Source organism: Phascolarctos cinereus, unplaced genomic scaffold, assembly GCF_003287225.1.
Source record: "Phascolarctos cinereus isolate Bilbo 61053 unplaced genomic scaffold, phaCin_HiC Scaffold_7;HRSCAF=346, whole genome shotgun sequence".
NCBI lineage: Eukaryota > Metazoa > Chordata > Mammalia > Diprotodontia > Phascolarctidae > Phascolarctos > Phascolarctos cinereus.
In genome coordinates this window covers 122,829,610-122,845,441 of record NW_027556180.1, presented here as the reverse complement: position 1 = coordinate 122,845,441, position 15,832 = coordinate 122,829,610, and the positions used below count along the sequence as shown (strand labels likewise).

At 38.1% G+C, this 15,832-nt stretch overlaps 1 protein-coding gene across 20 annotated transcripts in view; it reads right to left on the bottom strand.

The window, feature by feature from the left end:
* The window catches only part of SCEL (sciellin), a 152,663-nt gene that overhangs the window by 85,120 nt on the left and 51,711 nt on the right, over nt 1–15,832 (bottom strand). For 19 of the 20 annotated variants that reach the window (XM_078147216.1, XM_078147214.1, XM_078147212.1 and 16 more), the window contains 4 exons: nt 10,223–10,291; nt 9,535–9,573; nt 7,918–8,004; nt 4,429–4,494 (listed from right to left, as the gene is read on the bottom strand). In XM_078147216.1, the coding sequence (XP_078003342.1) occupies nt 4,429–4,494; nt 7,918–8,004; nt 9,535–9,573; nt 10,223–10,291 (261 nt within the window). The remainder of the gene's footprint in view (nt 1–4,428; nt 4,495–7,917; nt 8,005–9,534; nt 9,574–10,222; nt 10,292–15,832) is intronic. The other variant, XM_078147213.1, reaches the window with a different exon arrangement.

The window sequence follows — 15,832 nt, the reverse complement described above, 5'->3', positions numbered from 1 at the left end:
GTCAAAGGATATGAACAGAAAGTTTTTAGATGAAGAAATCAAACCTAACTACAATCATTTGAAAAATGCTCTAAATCATTTTGATTGGAGAAATATGAATTAAAACAATTCTGAGGTACCACCTCACACATATCAGATTGGTTAATATGACAGAAAAGGAAAATAACAAATGTTAGAGGGGATGTGGGAAAATTGAGACCCTAATACACTATTGGTAGGGTTGTGAACTGATCCAGGCATTCTGGAGAGGCCTAAAGGCCTACAAAACTGTGCATGCCCTTTAACCCAGCAAGTACAACCATTAGGTCTGTATTCTGAAGAAATCTTTTAAAAAGGAAAATTACCTACATGTGTAAAAATATTCGTTGCAGATCTCTTTTTTTTTGCAGCAAGGAATTGAAAATTGAGAGGATTCCCATCACTTAGTGAATGGCTGGATAAATTGTGGACTACTATTGTGCTATTAAAAAAAAATGAGCAGGATGCTTTCAGAAAGCCTGGCAGGACTTATATGAACTGATGCAAAATGAAGTGAACAAAACCAGGAGAACATTGTACACACTAACAGTAATATTGGACAATGATCAACAGTAAATGACTTAGCTATTCTCAGTAATACAATGATTTAAGATAATTCTGAAGGACTGATGAAGAAAAATGCTATCCACTTCCAAAGAAAGAACCATTGGTGTCTAAATGCAGATTGAAGCATACTTGTTTTCCCCAAACTTTCTTTATTTTCCTTTTTGTCTAATTTCTTTCACAACATGACTGATATGAAAATGTTTTACATGACTCCATATGTATAACCCATATCAAACTGCTTACCTTCTCAATGAGGGGTGAGGGAAGGGAGGGAAAGAATTTGGAACTCAATTTAAAAAAAAATGAATGAAAATTGTTTTTACATGTAATTGGAAAAAAGAAAAGAAAAAAGAAAATTAGAGATATCAAAATAATGTTTCATGAAAAAAATGAGCATGATTAAAAAAACAAAATGAGAGGGACTTAAGAGAAGTAGAAGAGATTAAGAAATGGCAAGAAAACACAGAAGAACTATACAAGAAATATCTTAACATTGCTGATAACCATGACGTGGGGTTGCTGATCTAGAGCCAATCATCTTGGAGAATGAAGACAAGTAGGCTTGTGGGAGGTGACAGAATTCCATCTGAGCTATTTAAAAGATGAAAAAATGATGTTGTTAAAAGTGTTGCACTCAATATGCCAATAAATTTGGAAAACTCAACAGTGGCCATTGGATTGGAAAAGATCAGTTTACATCTCAACCCTAAAGAAGGGCAATGCCAAAGAATATTCAAATTATCAAACCTATCAAGTTGTGCTCATCTCACATACCAGCAATATTATGCTTAATATTCTGCAAGTTAGGTTTCAGCAATATGTGAACAGAGAATTACTAAAATAGGCTGATTTTCAAAGAGGCAGAGGAAATAGAGACCAAATTGCCAACATTTACTGGATCATGGAAAATACAAGGGAGTTCCAGAAAAAAAAATTTACTTCTTCATTGACTACACTAGAGTCTTTGACTATGTGGATTACAACAAAATCTGTCAAGTCCTCAAAGAGATGGGAGTACCAGATCATTTTATTTACCTCTTAAGGAACCAGTGTGCAGGTCAAGAAGCAACAATTAGAACCAAACATGGAACAAGTGATTGGTTTAAGATTGGGAAAGGAGTATGACAAGACTGTACATTGTTACCTTATTTAACTTATAGCAGAGTACATCATATGGAATGCCAATGTGGATGAATCAAAAGCCAGAATTAAGGTTGCCAAGAGAAATATCTATAATCTCGATATGCAGATAATACTCTGATGGCAGAAAGTGAAGAAGAATTAAGAAGCCTGTTGATGAGGGTGAAAAAGGAGTGTGTAAAAGCTGGCATCAAAAATACTAAGATCTTGGCAACTGATCCCATCACTTCTTGGCAATTAGAGGGAGAAGAAATGGAAGCAGTGTCAGATTTTATATTCTTGGGTGCAAAGATCACTGCAGATGGCAATTGCAGTCATGGAATTAAAAGATTCTTGTTCCTTGGAAGGAAAGCTATGGCAAATCTGCATTACATACTAAAAAGCAGAGATGTTATCTTGCTGATAAATGTATAATCAAAGCTATGGTTTTTCCAGGAGGCTGAGTGACAAACTTCAAAATTACGATGCTAAAGAAGACTTACGGGGACAGAGCCAAGATGGCAAAGTGAAAGCAGTGACTTGCTTGAGCTCTCCCCCAAGCCCCTCCAAATACCTGTAAAAAAATGGCTCTAAACAAATTCTAAAGCACAGAACCCACAAAAAGACAGAGTGAAACAAATTTCCAGCCCAAGACAACCTGGATGGTTGATCAGAAAGGTATATCAGGCAGGGTGGGGAGAGGAGTGCAGTTTGGCATGGGCGCACTGGCTGCAGTGAAACTGGAGCAAGCCTCAGAGGACTGAATCGTGAGCAGCTGTGGCAGTTTCCAGACTTCTCAACCCACGAACGCCAAAGACAACTTAGAAGGGCAGTAGTAAAAGTCTGCTTCTGTGATGAGAGAAGCTCAGGGTCTCAGCCCCATTCCCCAAGGAGCTCATCCCTAAGGTGGTGGCTACCTCCTGAGCTCCCAGCCCACAGACTGAGGGGTAATCTGGTGGCTGATCAGAGGAGGATTGCAGGGATCTCTTTGCCAATGCTGAGGCAGGAGTCTCTTGCTTTGCCCCTGCTTGGATCTGGCTCACAGTCCTGGGTGGCGGCCCTGGGGCAAGGAGGAGCGCTAGCCATGGAGCTCGTAGTGGTGGTAAAGAGAAAATCCTCCTTACAGTTCCAAGGCAGAAAAGAGTGCCTGTGCTTACTCATAGACTAGAGCACAGGCCAGCGAAAGAGTAAACACCTCGCCCCTTATCATACCAACTTGAAAGAACTGAAAATTTACAGGTCCCTAGAAGTATTTCTGAAAACAGCTGCACAAAACCCCCAAAGCTTGGAACAGTACATTCTCCACACTGGAAGCAGACTCCTACCTTAACAAAGGGTTTAAAACTCAAGTAATTGGCTGGGATCATGAGCAAAAAAAGGCACAAAAAAGTCAGACCATGGAATCTTTCTTTGGTGACAAAGAAGATCAAAACATACAAGCAGAAGAAAACAAAATCAAAGCTCCTAGATCCAAAGGCTCCAAGAAAAATATGAATCAGTCCCAGGCCTTGGAAGAGCTCAAAAGGGATTTTTAGAAGCAAGTAAGAGAAGTAGAGGAAAAACTAGGAAGAGAAATGAGAGTGATGCAAGAAAATCATGAAAAACAAGTCAACAGCTTGCTAAAGGAGAACCCCCAAAAAATACTGAAGAAAATAACACCTTAAAAGACAGCCTAACCCAAATGGCAAAAGAGGTCCAAAAAGCCAATGAGGAGAAGAATGGCCTAAAAAGCAAAATTGGCCAAATGGAAAAGGAAGTCCGAAAGCAGATTGGGAAAGAGGTAATCAGAAGCAAATACTTCTGAGGAGGGACAGGGTCAAAATAAAGAATAGAATAAATGGGGGGGCAGGATATGATTAACTGAAATAGGGTTAGTTTTTCACGTGTCTACGGGAAGTGTTTTGCATAACTGCACATGTATGGTCTGTATTGAGTTGCTTGCCTTTTCGATGAGCGTGGGTGGGGAGGGAGTAAGGGAGAAAATTTGGAACCTGAAGTTTTAAAAACACATATTTAAAAAAAAATGTTTTCACATGCAACTGGGAAATAAGAAATACAGGAAATGGGGTAAGAAATCTATCCTGCCCTACAGGAAAATAGAAGGGGAAGGGGATAAGAGAAGGGGGGGGAGAGATAGAAGGGAAGGCAGACTAGGGGAAGGGGTATTCAGAATCCATGCCATCTTGGGGTGGGGGGAGGGGTGAGATGGGGCAAAAATTTGGAATTCAAAATCTTGTGGAAGTAAATGTTGAAAACTAAAAATAAATAAATTTATATTTAAAAAAAACTGCAAAGAAAATAAACAAGACTCATGAGAGTTCCTTGGACAGCGAGGAGTTCAAATCAATCAGTTAATACTTAAAGAAATTAATTCAGGCTATTCACTAAAAGGCCAAATACTGAAGTTGAAGCTTAAATACTTTAGCCACATAATGAAAACATTGGATTCATTGGAAGAGACCCTAATGTTGAGAAAGATTGAAGGCAAAAGGATAAGGGGATGAATTGGATAGATAGTGTCATGGAAACAAAGAATGTGAACTTGAACAGGCTTTGAGAGACAATGAAGGATAGAAGGACTTGGCATGCTATGGTCCATGGGATCACAAAGAGGACATGATTGAACAACTAAATACCAACGATATTCCAAAGCATCTCAAATAACAGTTTAAAAAACATAGGACCAATTCTCCTATAAAATTACCCAGCAAATTAGGTCCTTACCTTCTGTTTCCTGCTGCATTCTGGGTGGCATTATACCCTGGGGGTGGTGGTGGAAACCAGGATTGTCTGTTAAGAAATAACACATGTTAGAAACAGAATGTTCAGAAGATCTAATCCCAAAACCATGTCTTTTTAGGATCAACTTACAACATTTAGCAGCCAAAAAGATTACTTTTTTATAAATACCAATTTATAAATAGAATGGAAAATACCCGTGATACATTAATGATACATTCATGCTCTCTATATTGAAATCAATTTTCTGGTTTCTTTTGAACACTAAATAAGACATTGTGGTGATGATAGCGTCGAAAAAATAATGACTGAAAATATAAAGAATCAGACTCAGAGACCTAGTGTCACCTTTAGTGCAGAAATCTTTTTGCCAATAAAAAAAAATAAACCTCATTTAATTACCCTTTGAATTGACAGGAGCATCTAAGAGGTCCAGCAAAAAGATTAAAGGGTAAAGCAATAAAGAGTGTCCAAAGGATGATAGACAGGAAAATGAGGGGTCTGGAAAATATGCTATATGGAGAATTATTGCAAGGACTAAGGATGTTTAATCTGGTGGAAGAGGAAGATTGGGGCAACCATAATAGCTATTTTCAAATATATGATAGTCTGTCACATGGTACAAGATGTATTTTTTATCACAACAAAGGAGAGAAGTAGGATAAATGGGTGAAAAGTTATAGTGACTCAAATTCCAACTCAATATTTTGACATATGAAATACCCAAACCATTCATTAATGCTTCACATTGTGGTAAATTTCTAGCCAATGGTAGTGTTAAAGTAAAAGCTAGATCACCAGGTATGAAGGGCATTGTAGAAGAGACTCCTGCTTTGGTGGCAGATTAGACTAACTGACCTCTAAGGCCCCTTGTAACTCTAGACTTGAGGGGCCAAAGAATGGAGGTTGTCAAGTTATGGTGCTGGGCTGACTGAAGTGGTTTTTTTCCCCCAAATCTCCCCAAGAAATGCAATAGTCACAAGCATAAGAGCTAGGCATGAGTCAGCATTGTGTTTTTCATTAATATCATTTGGTTTCTGTCCCTCAAACACTGTACTATTGATTTTATAGCATGGAATTCCTCAATCTCTTCTTCTTTCCTGGCATTACAGGTTTATTTACTGTTCTATACCTATTGGATGGGTCTTAACAAAGGTTGCAAAGGCATGTGGATAGAGAGCTGGCATTGTAGTCAAGAAGATGTGTGTTCAAGTCTTACCTCTGATACTTATTGGCCATTTGACCTAATCAAGTCAATTAACCTCTCAGTGCTTCTTAAACTGTGGGTCACAAGCCCATATGGGGTTGCAAAAATTTGGCAGCAGTAAAAGGTTTCTGAAAGTAAATTTGGCTTGTCTGGAATGGGTGTTTAAAGCTTGTCTTTGTATCTTCTCCCCTCCCTTCTTCATTCCCAGTTTCTCTATTTTTATAGTTTTCCATGTCTCCCAAATGCCCACCCATGCCCTGGTAATGACACACCCATTGCTGCCCTCCTCATTTCCTGCCCAATGGGAGGAAGTATGGTTTCATGTGAGAGGTACTATGCTATGAAGAAAAACCTGAGTTCTAGATTAGGCTCTGTCTCTAGCTATGTAAAATTGAGTGTTTCATTGAACCTTCTGGGTTTCAGTTTCCTCATCTATAAAATCAGCGTATTAGATTTAGACTAAATCTCTAAGCAGCATGGCATAGGAGGATAAACATTGGCAAAAATTAATTCAAAATCAAACACATAATTAATCTGAGGTGTTTCTGGCAGCACTTGCCTGTATTGCATTGAACAACTTCACTGCAGCCTTGGTTCTGAACACAAAGCATGTGCACTTTGCACTGAGCATGTCATCATGCCAAAGAACACTGCCAAAATGAGAAAAGGGGTTGTGACTAGAAAAAGTTTAAGAGGCCGTGCTATAGGCAACTCTCTAAGCCTATCAATTACAGAGATGGTTCAAATCTGCATTACTAGAGGGAATTCATCACTGGAAACTTTTTATGAAAATGAAATGAGTTCCAGCTCCTATCCCTATCTTACCAAAAAAGCAGGACCTAATCAGAGTAGAAGATGGTAATGATCATAGGAATACTGAATATTTTACCTAGGAGTCCTGTCTATATAGTTGTTATCAAAACCTTTGATTGCACGATTATAACTAGCCAGTCTATACATGTTAAAGATAGTAACCACTTAGGCAGCATGATTTAAGGGGTCTTAGGAAAGATGTACTTGCACCAAAGTTTCTGCCCTACTATGATGACATAATGATCTATGTTTCCATTATCACTGTTATTTTGAAGTGTGGGGCATTGTCTCTAGAAGATTTCTATTAAGATTTATGGTGTAATGCAAAGAGCAATGCATAAGGAGAGAAAAGATATAGATTCTTATTTCTGGCATAGCTACTGATTTGCTATATCAAAGACTTAATTGATCTTGGAGCTAGAAGGCATCATAAGATCATAGAGCTAGAGTTAGCAGGTACCTCAGAGGCCATCTAGTTCAACCTCATTCCCAATTGAACAGATGGTGAAACTGAGACCCAGGGAGGGTAAGTGACTTGCATTACACAATCCCTCAAAACTGACCCTGTGCCTTTTCATTAGTTGTCTCTTCACAGGCCTGAAATGCACTTTCTCCTTGCATCCATCTCACGAAGTCTTTCTCATCCTTTAAGATGTATCTTAGACACTATTTTCTGACTGAAGCCTTTCTTGATCCCCCCCAGTTACCAGTGTCCTCCCTCCCAAACCACCTTATGTTTGACCACTTTGTGTGTATATGTGCGCCTATATTAACTCTATATTTATGCTGTATATATTTTTATATATACTTATTCTCTCTGTTAGAATATAAGTACAATGCTAGAAAAAATTTTTTTTCATTCTTTGGTACTTACATCCCTTGTTCCTAGCACTTAATAGACAATAAAGATATGTTGATTGATTAATTATTGATTGCCTAAGATCATTCATATAGTAATCATAAAAGGCAAGATTTGAACCCAAGAAATTCTAATCTGGAGCCACTGTTTATCCCCCTATACCATGCTCCTCAGAGATCTAGTCTAAACCCAACACACTGATTTTACAGATGAGGAAATTCAAGCCCAGAAGAGTCAATGAAACATTTAGTTTCACATAGCTAGAGACAGAGCCTAATCTAGAACTCGGGTTTTTTCTTCATAGTGTCGTACTCCTCACATGATTCCATACTTCCTCCCATTGGGCAGGAAATTAGGAGGGCAGCAATGGATGGGTCATCACCAGGGCATGGGTGGGCATTTGGGAGACATGGAAGATTATAAAAATAGAGGAATTGGGAATGAAGAAGGGAGGGGAGAAGACTCAAAGACAAACTTTAAACGTCCATCCCAGAGAAGCCCAATTTACACAACCAGGTAGAGGAGTACTTTGATATAGAAGTACAACTAAATTACCAGAAAAATATTTTCCCAATGATAAACAAACACTGAATACCTCTTTTTCTTTACAGGAGTTGTGATAGGAGTAGCAGCAACAGTGGTGCCTGTCGTGGTGCTGTTTTTCAAAGAAGCTCCCGGTGGTCTATATTTAAAAAGAAAAGGTTTGCAGGTTTGGTTCTGGTTGTTGTTGTTGTTTTGAGAGAAGGTCATGGTTGATTATAATAGTTGGGTTGGTGAGGAGGCCAAGATAAAGTAAGACATGCTGATTTCTAGTCTTTAAACCTACCCTCTCTTTCAACCCCCAGCATCTATTAACACCAGCTACTGCACTTGGCCTCTTTGCCTACCTTCCTTGAGAAACACTGATTTTACATTAAACATGATTGAAAATCACCACAAGAGTAGGTTGTGGAGTGGGAGGGGGAGGGAGAGAAAGATATTGGATAGTGATAGGAAGACTCCTAAGTGAGCATCGACAACAAAAAAATTAATGCACAAAAACAATAAGAGGTGAACAAGGAGATAGGCACAAATAATCTTAATAGCTTGTTAATTTTTACATATTAATAAATAAAATTTCTTTAAAAGTAAAATTCCTAACAAAAGTTTACATTTTTATACAATCTTCATGTTCTTTAAACATCAAAACTATTGTTTTAAAGGAAAGAAGGAAAATAAATTAATATTGATGATTAAAATTTGGCCTGACAAGATCTCAACATACCTTCCATTCATACATTCTGGCCAATACCCATTTTATCTAAATGCTATAGTGGGCACCCCTTACAGAGAACATGATTATGGAGTCCCATTTCTATTAATAAAAGAATTGCCGGGAAATGAAGACAAGTAAGAAATAGGTAGTAGTGGTGGTGGCCAGGAACATCATGAAAATGAAAAGCATTAACAGTCAACGACCAGTAGAAAAGAATAAGGAAGAAGGGGTAAGGGATCATAAGCTCATAGGCTCATAGATGTAGAGGTAGAAGGGATCTCATAGACCATTTAATCTAAGCCCTTCATCTTATAGATGAAGAAACTGAGGAGTTTAAGTAACACACCCAAGGTGATACAGGTAATTAGGTATTAGAGGTAGGATTTGATGGGAGGATAAAGGAAGGAAAGGAGAGAAAGGAGAAAAGGAAAAAATTAGGAAGGCGAGTGAAAGGAAAGAGAGGAGAGGAAGGCAGAGAAGGAAAGAGGAAGAGAGGAGAAGAGAGGAGGTAGGAGAAGAAGAGAGGGAAGGGGAGGACAGGGGAAGAAGAGAGGAGAGAGAGGGAGAAAGAAGGAGAGAGAGAGGGAGAAAGAGGGAAAGAGGAGAGAGAAGGTGAGGGAGAGAGGAGAGAGAAGAAAGGAGAGCAGAGAGAAGAGAAGGAGAGCAAGGGGAGAGAGGAGAGAGAGAGAGAGAGAGAGAGAGAGAGAGAGAGAGAGAGAGAGAGAGAGAGAGAGAGAGAGAGAGAGGGAAGGAGTGGGGGAGAGGGAGAGAGGAAGGGAGAGAACAAATAGAAAGAGAACCCAGATTTCATGTTTATTAAAAAAAATGTATTTATAAAAATGATAGTGTGAGTCTGAAGTTAACGTAGAAGGTAAGGGTAGGCAATACCTTAAATATACATACAAAGAAACAAAGATATTGTACTCTAAAATATAGTTTCAGTAGAAATGTACATACGGCTTTGTTGCTTCTGATGTTCTGAATGTGGACAAGCCTCTGATGGGGGAAAAACATCAAAGTTTGAGAAATAAACAAGTGGCAACAAAGAATAATTAATATCATCTGTGTTACAATCATCCATATTTTGATTGTTCAGTTTAATGACAGGTTAGAAATTCTTTGAGTGGAGGAAAGAGGAAAGCACAAGTATTTAGATAAATACCAAGAGATGGCCTCCCCATCTCGGCTGTATCTTGTGAGAATCTCCAAAGAAGTCTTTTTTTTCTCTCCCCAAAAAAAGCTGCTTCTGTTTTTACCAAATGTCTTTATTTGCTGTGCAGCTGTGTTCAATCATTTTCCTTGGTAATGAGAATGTAAAATCTGCATTTATATGATTTTTTGTTAATATTCTTGCTGCCAGAATGTTTTTTAAAGTAATATACATGTGGTAAATGTAATGAGTTCCAGAGCTGGACTCACTTGATTTCCAAAGACCCCACTAAATTTTCCTTTTTCTTTGGTTATGGATCTGATATAAAGGCCATTCACACTTGAACCTTCATATATTTTCTTACTACCAGAAACATGAATTATTAGAGACCTTATGGAATACATTTAATAAGAATGGAGTTTTACACAAAAGACAGGTAAGGGTGAGAAGAGTTATGTACTTGAACCTTTCCCCAAAGTTAGTAAATACTTGTACCTATTAGTTAGTCGGTTATCCAAGGTATTGGCCTTATAAGTTTTAGCAGCATCATTTCTGTCTGAAATCCTTTATGAAGAAACATGAGACAAAAGTCTTGATAAGCATTCAGTTTTCAGTGCCCCTTTCAAATTCTCTTTTAAGCTAGAATCATTTAAAAACATCATTCTTCCCCAATGAGAATCATTTAAAAAAATTTAGTCTCTGTCCCTTTCCCTTTATGCTCCACCCCCATCCAACCAGATGCAGGCCTTGTTCATTTTATTTCTGATGATTCACTCACATCCCTCTCTGCTGTCATAGTCATGGACCTAACTCAGGCCTTCATTTTCTCTAGACTTGTATAATAACTTGATACTGTGCTCTATAGGAACCGAACAAAACTATGAACCTAATGCCTTTCCTCTTCCCAAGGAGTGTGAGGTGGTCTGAGGGAAGCATCCGCAGTTAGTTGGTTAGTTAGTAACTTAAATACCATTTGCCTTTTCAGAATTATCTCTCCCTATTTCCCTTCATGTACTCTATGGTCCAGCCTATCTAAACTATTCACTGTTTAATGAACACCTTCAATGCTTTCCTGCCTTTACCAATGCCATCCTTTATGTCTGGGCACAATCACCCTCCTCCTCTTCTATTTACCTGTTGAAATCCTTATGTTTTCTGAAGCCTGATTTATGATGTCACCAGACCACATACTGGAGTCAGTATGAAAGCATGGTAAGTGTCCTGAATGCCACATCTGACCAGTGAAAAAGGTCCTGGTATAAGTATAGTGCTAGCAGGGAGAATGGGTGGAGAAGTAGTTTTTTGGAAGTGGTATTCTCTCCTCCTTTGTTCTCCTCTCATGCCCCACCTTTCTGACCACATACTTGCCCAATATACCCTGCATATTGTATGAATACATATTTCAGTGAAAGGCAATTCTAAACTCAAATGTTACCCAGGACCAAAATAGGATTAAAAGGAACTAGGCCCAGAAAAATAAAATTATTTAAGGAACCAGTATCTGATAGACCACAATCTGCAATATATCCCCAATAAAGCAGGTCCTTCTTCTGCTCCCAAAGTAAGGTCTTCTGGTCCTTGAAGAACATACTTAGTTGCTCTATAATAAACATTTGTGCAGTCAATTAACTTGTGTAAGTAGAAAAGAAACAAATGTTTGGAAGGCCAAGCTAAAACAGGAATAAATGTGACAACACAGGATACCTCTAATACATTCCTATAGTGAGAAAATAACAGAGGATGATGACATCTATGTATTTTGTAGCTTGAAAAAACGTTGTGGTTTGTCCTTAATTCGTGAAGAGGACCATGACATGACTTGCAATTGACGTTGATTTGAATGAGGAATGTTTGCGCAAAGTCACCAGTCTCACTTTCTCTTCCAGAGCCATCTGAGTCCAGTGGCCAGATATTCATCAGCAGGACTGGAGATGGCCCAGGATGCAGTGGGAAACATGGGCACTTTTAAGCTAAGGTCTTTTCAAGTCCTCACTTTGAGTGAGACGATGCCCATTCAGTGAATAGGCTTCTTTAAGAAGTGAGTCAAAGGATGGCCCCTTTAATAAAAACAAAAAATGAAAAAAAAACAAAAAAAAAACCCCACAACCTGTGAGTAGTGCCAGCTGCCTGAATGGGGACCCAGCTGGCCAGTTCCAGGTGGGCAACTCAGGTTCTCCTCCCCTCTTCTGCCCTCTCCTTAGTATGTTCTGTCCAAAGGAGGGTAAATTTTGATGGACAAAAGCTACCTAGTTAACTTGGGATTTACTGAGTAGATTGCTTTCTCAAAGACTAAGCTTTAAACTAAATTCACTCTGGACCTCATGCATTGGACAACAATAGGTTCCTGCCCAAGCACCACTTAATGGTTATTTTTTGGGGCCCTCCTGGCTTGGTGCAAATGTAAATATTAACTGTTTCTCTTTTGGACAGCAACCCTGAGGGTCTTCCCCTTCCAGTTTGATTTTTTTTTATAAAAGTTGGAAAAAATTCATAAAAATAAACAGTATAGGTAGGTGTGTCTTTTTCCTCCCTCATTCACTCTATCTCTTTCTTCTTGTTTGGAGAGTGGTGGCATTCTGGTGATTCCCTTCCCTTCCCTCCCATCCCCTAGAGAGGAAAATTGCAAAACTCAGAATAGATATGCTCTGATTTTCTAAATTCAGGATTTCAGGTTGATTCAGTAGAGCTCATGCTCTTTGAGTTTATTATGGAAGTGACTATCTATTATAATAACTGACATTTATTTAGTAATTTAAAGTCTGCAAAACACTAATACACTTTTAAATTTAAACTTCAAAATAACTCTGTGAGGAAGGTGTTGTAGGCATTAATTTCCCCATTTTACAGATCAGGAAACTGAGGAAGTTGTCTCTTTTTCTCAGAGATCTCATTATTTCTAAGGACTTAAAATCTAAAAAAGATTCATTCCCTTGCTCCATTTGCCTAAATACAAATATCAATGCATTCCAGTTAGACTGGTCCAGTGGAAAACAATTCAGAATTAAATAAGATTTGCTAAGCTCTTCATATCATATCCTTTGACTCAGCAATACCACTACTGGTAATATACCCTAAGGAGGTCAAACACAGAAAGACAAGTCACATATATAACCAAAATATATAGATGCTCTTTTTATGGTAGCACTAAACTGGAAAGATAGTAGATGTCCATAGATTAGGGGATAGCTAAACAAATTGTAGTATATTAATATAATGCAATATTGTTGAGCAAAAGAGAACAACCATGAAGTATTCTGAAAAACCTGATAAAGAGCAAAGAATGCACAACCAGAAGAACAATATACAAAATGACTACAATAATATCAAGGGAAACTATACTAGAAACAAGGTAACTGAACTAGGATTAAAAGCAATGACCAATATTGGCTCAAATGGATAGATTTCACATCTCTCTCCTTTTGGTGGTGAGATGAGAGACTCCAGACATAGAATATTTTTTCTGTTGTTCAGTCATGTCTGACTCTTGGTGACCCTATTTGGAGTTTTCTCAGTAAAGTTACTAGAGTGGTTTGCCATTTCCTTCTGAAGCTCATTTTACAGATAAGGAAACTGAGGTAAGCAGGGTTAAATGCTTTGCCCAGGGTCATACAGTTATAAGTATCTGAGGCAGAATTTGAACTCAGGTCTTGCTGACTCCCTGCCATATACTCCATCCAATGCACCACTTAGCTGCCCTACAGAATGCCGCACAAACTATTAGACTTAGTAGTTGGGCCAATTAATTTTTAATTTTATTTTGTTACAGTGAAAGATTTTCTTAGTTTCTACATATGGCAAGGGGAAGGGAGGGGAGTGAGGGTAAGGGTGCATATTGGAAAATGTCTATGCTATGGTATAAAAACCAAAAGCTACCTGTATCCCTATTGGACTATGGGCAAGCCACTTAACATATGTGTGCCTCAGTTTCTCATCTGTCAAATGAGAGGGTTAGACTAGATGGCCTCTGAACTCCCTTATAAATCTATGATCCTATGATCTCAATAAAATTTTCCAAAAGCAAAGAAAAAATGTTCAACATGACCCTGATCAAGGTCACATTGTTCTGTTCTATCTCTTCAAGATACTTTCCCTACAAATTGCAGCCTTTTCTTCTGCCCCTAATATTCACTATGTGTATATATACGCCTTCTTCTTTTCATGAACTTAAGCCCTCCTCTTTTCCTTTCCGTGCTTGTCTTTTCTCTCTCTCCAAGAGTAGCATGTGTGCCTTACTTTTTGAAGTTGATGAAGTTAACTTACTCATACAAGGTAGTTATCCCATTAAGCTAATTCCAATTTCTATTGACAATGATTTATAGATTTGTCCTCAGCTAAGCTTTCTCCCAAAAGGAATCAAAACATATTTTCACACTATGTATTAATACATTTACTTCCCTGCTTCCAAAGGATGACCTGTTATTATGTAAATTAGGGGGTATGATTTGCCAAGCTAAAATATTACAAGTTCATGGGACACTTGGAAAATGATTAAAAGAAGCTCATGTTCACAAGAGCAACTTGGACAGTTCTGGTAGAAAATCTAATTTTTAAAAAGATGAGTCTTATTAACACATGTCATTGCCTTCATGAAGCCTTCTCTCATCTTCCCAACCAGAAGTAATCCCTTTCTCCTCTGAATAATAATAACACTCTCAGTGCCATATGACATCATTTATTTTTTCCTTTATTATAATTGTATCCCTCTCTTATCTTTATCCTGTGATATTGGAAATTCCTTGAAGTCATAGATGATGACATTTATTTTTTGTACCCTCAGCACCTATCAAAGAGGTTTTATACATGGTAAGCACTTGATAAGTGCGTGAGTGAGTAAAATTATTGTTAAGACCAGAAGTGGGGAACCTGCACTTTCAAGACCACATGTGGCCCTCCAGGTCCTCAAGTGTGGCCCCTTGACTGAATCCACACTTCACAGATTTGTTCTTCTGTTTAGATTTTTTGAAAGTTTGGATTCAGTCAAAGGGCCACAGTTGAGGACCTGGAGGGCCACATGTGGCCTCGAGGGCTCAGGTTCCCCACCCCTGGTTCAGACCATTCAGTCAGTTAATTAGCATTTATCTAGTGCCTAATATGCACCAAGCACCAGGCTTAGCACTAGAGAGTCAAAAAAAGACAAAAGACAGCCCTTCACAAGTATGATGGAGATCACAATATAATGGGAAAGACAACATGAAAGCAACTGTGTACAAATAATATATAGAGAACGAACTGGAGATAATAGAGGGAAAGTGTTAGCATTAAGGGTGAACAAGTAAAATGTCTTGTAGAAGATGGATTTTTAGTTGGAGCTAAGCCAGCTCAGTTAGCTATCAGGATGATTAGAAATTTCCCTAGCAACAAAAAGGATAAGGACTCCATTTAAAAGTATCCTTTCAGATTCTCCATAAACTCAATCACCATCCCCTATGAAGACATTTTGTCATAAAAGCTGATGTTATCACAGATTTAGAGTAGGAAGGGAAGTCAGGAATCATCTTCTCTGATTAACTTACTTAGTAAAGATCTGTTTGCTTATATTCATGCACCTTATAAGGCAAGATAAACAAATGACCCATGAAATAATTTTTCTTGTTTTTAGATAAATGATAAAGGCAACTTCTCCAACTCCTTTATTCAACTCTCCAAGGAGAATCACTGCCCAGTTAACTGCAGCTAGAATGTTGGATCAAATCTAATAAAATGAAACTTAATGAGGATAAATGAAAAGCCCTAAACTTGGATTTTGAAAATTCTTTTCATAACTACAAGATGAGAAAGGCACGGTGAGGCATTAATACGCAAAAGATTTTTGTAGGTTTTAATGTGCTACAAGCTCATGAGTCAACAGTATGATATTGTATAGCCCCAAAAGGCTAATGTGATTTTAGACTATTAAGGGATGCATAATGTACAGGAGCAGGAAAATGCGAGTCACGCTGTATTCTGCCCTGACCATACTCCATAACATCTTGTGTTCAGTTTTAGACACCAAATTTTAGGAAAAACATTAAGTCAAATGGAGACTACCCAGAGGAGAATGACTGGGATGTTAAAGTGACTAAAGAAAATGTGATATGAGAATTGAATAAAGAGACTGGATATGCT